Source organism: Rutidosis leptorrhynchoides, chromosome 4 (assembly GCF_046630445.1).
Source record: "Rutidosis leptorrhynchoides isolate AG116_Rl617_1_P2 chromosome 4, CSIRO_AGI_Rlap_v1, whole genome shotgun sequence".
Lineage (NCBI taxonomy): Eukaryota > Viridiplantae > Streptophyta > Magnoliopsida > Asterales > Asteraceae > Rutidosis > Rutidosis leptorrhynchoides.
In genome coordinates, this window is record NC_092336.1 from 89,027,436 (window position 1) to 89,034,453 (window position 7,018).

Consider the following 7,018-nt stretch of genomic DNA (forward strand, 5'->3'; position numbering starts at 1 on the left):
TTTGATGCACTGTACTTATCCGTTATTTTTTGCTTCTCGGAATGTAGGTGATTGAGTAACTTGCGCGATTGATAGACGAAACAAGTACGACTCTTAAATGTGTTTATTTATACCTTTTGTTTGTTAAGCTTGTGTATTATCTTTTGGATATGTAGGATTTCGTTTTAATTTCTCGTTTATTTTGCTTGGTCTATTCGGTGATTCGGTCCACTTTTGATGAGTTCTTTTTTTCCGTTGTAGTTACGTGGCGTTTCTGCATTGTTTCTTATTTCATTTTATCAACTTTTTATAGATTGATGGAAGTTCAGTTTTATATAAATTTTTGTTTTTTTGGTCGAAAACAGTATAACTCTTAAATACCATGACTCCATGAGAATTGCACTTTTTGTGAATTATTGTTATTTTTCAAAAGACGAGACCTATAACTACTAGTTGAAATTGAATTTGTATCTCTATTCGAGCTTAGTCTCCCTTTTTTGTGAATTATGAAACGACTTATTTTTTCATTTTGTGAAAATGCTATATAGAGTTAATTGTTAATAATCTTTTTACTTTTTATATTAAAAAAAAACTATAATTATGACATTTTTTTTCAAAATTCCAAATTTTAAATTTTTAAATAGTTTTATAATTTTAAAATTTAACCACTGATTTGAAATGATCTAATATTTGTCTCTGTTATCTCAACCATTGATTTGAAATCATTATCTTAAATTTCAACTATCAATTTAGTAATTTAAACAATAATTATTTTCTTAATATTAATATATATTAATAATTTATTATAATTATTAATTAATTTGTAAAGTCGCGAGTTAAAAATTAGTATCATATAGACTCAAAACTCTGAATTTAAAAAAATAATTTCATTTTTTGTTATCATAGATCAAATGTATGATAACTTTTTTGAGTAAATGTCAAATTATGAAAATATATAAAAAATAATTTTTTGAATCTAAACAATAAATACTACCCTAAAACCATACAACCTAAAATCTAAAAAGTTAAATTTAGTTGAATTTAAAAAGTAATATTTACATATTCATTATTCTTAAATTAGTGTTTTTTCAGCAAAAATCTTGTCAAAAATTAAATTAAAATTGGAATTTAGATGAGTTCTTAAATTTGAATTTCAATTATGAAGTTAAATTAAAATGTAATATTAGTCCGCATCTCTTCAAATGAACTATTAATTTGAATTTCAACAATTAATTTGAATTTCAATCGTAATTTTGATGATCGATAATGCACATAAAAATTAAATTCATATTCGTATTATTTTATTCATATTTATATGTTTTTATTTATTAATTTATTATTTATCTATCCTTCTCAATTTAGTAGTCATGTTTGACTTTTCAAGTCTTTATTTACTAACTTTGACTTAAAATATCTTTGTTAATATTATATATTATATAATAAACTTTATATAAATGAAAACTCGTTTAATGCTAATACATTCATATAGATTTCATCAAAAAATACATAACACAAAAAAACAAGGATATTTTTTAAGGTAAAGTTAATACATTCATATAGATTTCATCAAAAAATACATAACACAAAAAACAAGGATATTTTTTAAGGTAAAGTTGGTAACGAAAAACTTAAAATGTAAATATAAGATAGATGGAGTATTTATTAAGTATTAATTTCAGAAATAAACTAATACTAGTAATAATTACGAGTAATAAATAATAATATATATACCCAACAAACATGCGTCTGTTTTTGTTTTTGTACAAACCCATTTTTCCTGCCAACACATTCTATAATAAATCCCATAAAACATACCTACTTCGTCTTCTTTAATCTAAGTTTCAATCGCACCAGGCTTTCACAAACAGATGAAGTACCTGCATTTTACACCATCTCCAATCAAGCATTGATTTCTGAATTGCACTGTTGTTCCCTACTACAGCTTCTCCTTCCCCAAAACATCTTTGAACACCTTGTTCTTCTCTCAACCCTAATTGCACCAAATTTACCTTCCTCACCTGAAACGGTCCGGTGAGACGGTGAACCATCTCGAGCCTCATCGTCTCGTGTTTCGGAAGACGGGCACGAGCCATCGCTGCAGGTGCACAAAGGCGGAATGGAAACAGAAGGAAAAGGGCTGCAAGTAACCGGGCAGAATAATTCTGGTGAAACGGAATCTGCCTGGTTCTTGATGATCTCGGGGGTGCCAGGTGGCGTAGACTCGGTTGGTTCCCGAGGATGAAGCATGCATGGAGTACAGAAAGCGAGTGAAAGATGTAGTTTGATATCTTTTGCAGGAGAGCCTGGTAATTTGGTGAATGCAATGATGCCGTGTCGGCATAATGGGCATGAAATGGATCCGGGTGGGTCTAATGATTCAGATGGGTTATTGCTTGTTGAGCATAAATAAAGTGCACATCGCACACACAGTTCATGCCTGCAACCTGCAAACATATACGATGAAGTTAGTGGGAGTAAAATGGGTAGTTCACGTTGGGTGCGTAACAGGTTCAAGTAATTGTAGGCAACTCGAATCAAATTGGCTTGGCCCGAAATTATATTTTTAAGATAGCTAACCTTCAGCAGCCACTGTGCAGGTTCTCTCCAGGCAGACAGCACAAATATCAGTGTCATCGGAAAGGGTTGCTGGTAACTGCAAACCACACTCTCTGCAGAAAAAAATAAAAAATAGATAAAATAATAAAAATAATAATAATAATAATGAAAATAAAATATTAAGAATTGTGTATTTTCAGCTGCAAAGACTCCAGTTTCCAGCACTATTTTCATGCAGATCAAAATATCAAAATACTTTTTATATAAATGAGGTAAAGTGTAATACAAATTTCTTAAACATCAGAAATCAACAATTTAAATCTGGGATATCTAGTAATTTAATCTTAAGGGTAAACGAAGAAGGTTTTCCCTATTCAAGCTACTCGTGGAGGGCGAGTATTTACTCAGACATACACGGCCTAACCGGATTATCCCGTGACGTTATTGACAGTGGCGAATCCAGGATGAAAATCAAATGAGGTCCCAGATAAATGTTTCAAAGCTAATTATATTTGAAGGTTACTTCAGTGGTCATTTACCTATAAAAACAATAAATTTACAATATATATGGGGTCCTATAGTTTATTTAGTGGGATCCTATACAATTTGTAGAGTACATTGTATAAAAAATTTCCATAGTAATGGGGTCAAAGGACCCCACACCCTAAAGAGGGGAATCGACCCTTTCCATGGCCACCCCAAGATATGTCGCTATGAGATTTGAACCTTCGACCTCTTGTGAAAAAATCAGGACCCAGGATACAATTAACCTAACGATATGTCTCAGATATGCTTTAATCCCAACAAAGTAAGAATATGAAGTTAATATTGAACTAAAGGTCTACCCCACTTAGGAGACGGTAAATGTCACATTTCAGGAGTTGAAAGTGGATACACCTTCATATATAGTGACTACTAAGTAGATACGGTTAGTTGTATTACCTTGCTATATTGAGTACACTCATGAGAGGCAATGCCAAATAATTAGACGCAGGGAACGACGGTATTGCCAGGTCAGAATTGGGAGCCAATAAGGGTTCAAGCCAATGACGCCCCCACATTCTTGCCACGTCAAGAGGAAGCCACCTGAAACAGCATACATGTTTTCATAAACAACTAACGAAAAGGAAGTAACACAAGATCAAAAAAAAAGACAACAGTACCCATTGCAGTTTAATGTCAAACGACTAGCACCTCTTGCGAGTAGAATCTGAATAATTTAAGAGAAAGGTATTAATAATTAATATTAATATAAAGAAGAAAAAAAACACTTCTAGAACAATTTCATTAACATTATATGATAAACGAATAACCTGACTACATTTTAAATTTCCACCACAAGCAGCATAATGCAAAGGAGTGCTTCCAGCTCCTACCAGACAATGTAAGAAAGGATACAAACGAGATGATATACGTTTAAAAATAATTATCTGCCATTTAAAAATCAGTGTTGTTGCCGTATAAAAATGGACAGCGAATGATGATTTGACCATAAATAATAAGTAATCAAAGATAATGAGAAGCGGAATCCGTTAATCGGAACATTAAAACTAATTATATAATTGAATAAATCAGTTTTAAAACGCAAATCTAGATACCCAAATGTTATCATGATAATTATAATTATAATATTTAGATCTCGAACATCTGACATACCTATCATATCCATTGACGTCCCATAATGAAAAGTTACTGCTGACGTATTTGCATGCAAATCTAGAAGCAGTTGTACACAATCAGCATATCCATTTAATGCAGCCATATGAAGAGCTGTTATACCACCATCAGCAGCTTTATTTACAAGCTTGACCAGTGCACTGCAATCACAAAAGTGCGATATCATCTAATCATGCTTGGATGTTCATGAATAATGACAGATCTTATTTAAACACCATCTGTGCCATAGTGATTAAACTCGGAGCACGATAGTTTATAGGGCTATTTGGATGTGCAGTTTGAAACTGATAATATTACCTTGACTTGTCACAATACTATAATGTAACTTGTGGCAATAACATATTGTTGTTGCATGGATTTACAAAATCTGATCACTCAAGGAGCAATGGACTTATTGACCAAAATACATATTTTGGTTGAAGTTTTTCGACAAGGAGTATTATGGGTATGTTTGGTAAAACTAGTTGTTGGCTAGTAGTTGATAGCAACTAGCTAGTAGTCGGTAGCTTTTTAAATGTATTCGGGTGTTTGGCAGCTGGAGCTGTTAGAAAAGAGTAAACTGACAAAAAGCTAGCAAACGCTAGTTCTAGGAGCTTCTAGCTTTTTCCCTCCGTCTAAAAGCTTTAAGCACTTTTAACCAAACAACGTTTTTATTAGATATAAGTTTTTTCACATAAGCTTATAAAAGCTAGAAGCTCCTTAAAGCTCTAAAAAGCTCCTTACCAAACATTTTTTTTTTTGAAAGGCAAGTTGTCGGCATCACCCAGGGGGACTTAACCACATTCGCGATCATATCCCACGCACGCACGCGCTTTCGGGAGGAAACCCGAATCGCATTGCCGGAGCCCAATCCTTAAACCATCCCGAGGGGCAGGCGGACCCAGTTTGAATCCTGAATGGATCCGGGAGAAGACCCCCCTGAGGTCAATCTAGAGCCCCATATCCAAGGCAGATTGATTAATATGATGATAGTGCGATACATTGTTTTAGGATGTGGTAAAAAAAGAAGGATAGGGTAAAATGGTAAATAAGTAAATTTATTGTTTTTTTACATCTCAGGTTTGCTACAACAAGTATGTACTAAATTATTGTCGAAAACCTATTATCGAACCCCTAATTAATCTAAATATCATAACCACTGTAGTTAAAACACTAAATTCTAGTTATAGAGATTTCAAATTAAATTAACCAGATAACTAATTCTAAACCTTTGGTCATATTTGTTTTTGGGAACATTGCCTTCATCTGAATTCACTTGTTCATCTGTAGCTTCAAAAGGAGTACTAGGCACAAAATCAGCCACAACAAGACGTATGCAACGTACATGCCCATTTACAGCAGCGAAATGGAGAGCAGTTCTCCCACTAAGATAGTCGGCCCTCGTAACCTACAAATACAGAGACTTAAAAAAACAATCCAAGATTTCAACTTTATTTGCTACCGATATTTTTTCAAGTTATAAGGTTAACAAGGATAACTTACATTGCATCTAAAGAGCAAAAGCGTTTGACCAACTTCCCAATGCCCGTATCGACAAGCTTGCATCAAAGCCGTCTTCAAATTACACAACAATTTAATTGATCAGATAATTCACACACATTGATCACCTTATTTATTTGTATGGTCTGTGTGTGTAAGTTCAAATAAATTTCAAACAAACTTAAGAATCCAAAACCAAGTTATGCATAAAATCAACATAAACTAATACTTAGGGTTTAAAACATCTAATTCAACCCAAAAGCTTTTAATAAAACATATCAAAAAACTATTCAAATACAGTAATACATTAACAAAAAACGATACGATCAAAAGCCCTGTATAATATGAAATATGGATACAAATTATTAAGAAACCTATAATAGTAATTAAAAATTTAAGATCGAAATCGAAGATAGTTACCTGACCACAATAATTCCTAGAATTAACATCAGCTCCATTATCAAGCAACAACGCAACAATCTTAAAAAAAAAAAAAAAAAAAAAATCAAAACTTTACAGTATAAAATTAGGTCAAAATTGAAGAATTGAAATAATAAATGGAAGTATAGAAAGATAGATACATCGTTATGGCCTTTAGCAGCAGCAAAATGAAGAGGTGAATTAAGACCACCAAAAGTAGAGTATTTAGCTAAACATGGATTACAATCAAGTAACATTTTAGCTTCTACCAAATCACCGTCTCTTGCCGCCGATACCAATCGTTCGCCGGAAGCTGAACAACCGAATGAATTCCCCATCTCTGTTTGTGAATCAGTTGTTGAGTGAGGGTTTTTTGTTTTGTTTAAAAAATTATAATAAATAATAAATAATAACTTGTGTGACTGGAAATTAGGTCAACTGTAAGAAATTAGGGTTTTGTTTTGGAAGTGGAAGCTTGAGATTAGTGGATTGTGTTGTTTGTTTTCACCATTGTTGTGTTTATATTGTTGCTCTTCATTCCTAGTTCCACCTAATAATTTTCCTATTTGTTTAGAAAGATTTGTGACAATTGTCTAGGTTTTATTGTCCACGTTAAGCCGTTGACGAGATAAATTCATTATAAAAGTATAATAAATAAAGATTACTTATAATTATAATAAGTATTATAATTATAATTATTAATTATTATAAATATAAATTATAATTATAAATCATAAATTCTTATATAATATTGTAATTATAAAAATAATTTTATGATTACTCTGTATAATAAATAATTTTAATTTCATAACGCTTGTCGTAATTACTAATTCGACGGTTTAAACTAGTGGCCAATACGAAAAAACGAGCCTTGATCAGACCAGCGTATTGCGGTGGGGCCTTTCGG

General features: G+C 32.2%; 1 protein-coding gene across 1 annotated transcript; it reads right to left on the minus strand.

Annotated features, from left to right (window-relative positions):
• Positions 1-1,645: 1,645 nt before the first annotated feature.
• Positions 1,646-6,667, minus strand: LOC139839911 (E3 ubiquitin-protein ligase XBAT33-like). The gene is made up of 10 exons (XM_071830118.1): positions 6,273-6,667; positions 6,112-6,171; positions 5,695-5,766; positions 5,421-5,599; positions 4,192-4,352; positions 3,849-3,907; positions 3,699-3,745; positions 3,478-3,621; positions 2,557-2,648; positions 1,646-2,423 (listed from the first exon to the last, which is right to left on the minus strand). The coding sequence occupies exons 1-10, from the start codon at positions 6,447-6,449 to the stop codon at positions 1,879-1,881; spliced, it is 1,536 nt and encodes a 511-aa protein (XP_071686219.1). The 5' UTR covers positions 6,450-6,667; the 3' UTR covers positions 1,646-1,878.
• Between the last annotated feature and the right edge of the window lie 351 nt (positions 6,668-7,018).

What these genes read in the sequence shown, in the direction of transcription:
- LOC139839911 (XM_071830118.1), bottom strand. Translation starts at nt 6,449, where the DNA reads ATGGGGAATTCATTCGGTTGTTCAGCTTCCGGCGAACGATTGGTATCG. An exon ending in CTGCTAAAGGCCATAACGAT is followed by an intron (nt 6,172 to 6,272) that starts GTATCTATCTTT and finishes TTTTTTTTTAAG; the next exon opens with ATTGTTGCGTTGTTGCTTGA. An exon ending in CTAGGAATTATTGTGGTCAG is followed by an intron (nt 5,767 to 6,111) that starts GTAACTATCTTC and finishes TGTAATTTGAAG; the next exon opens with ACGGCTTTGATGCAAGCTTG.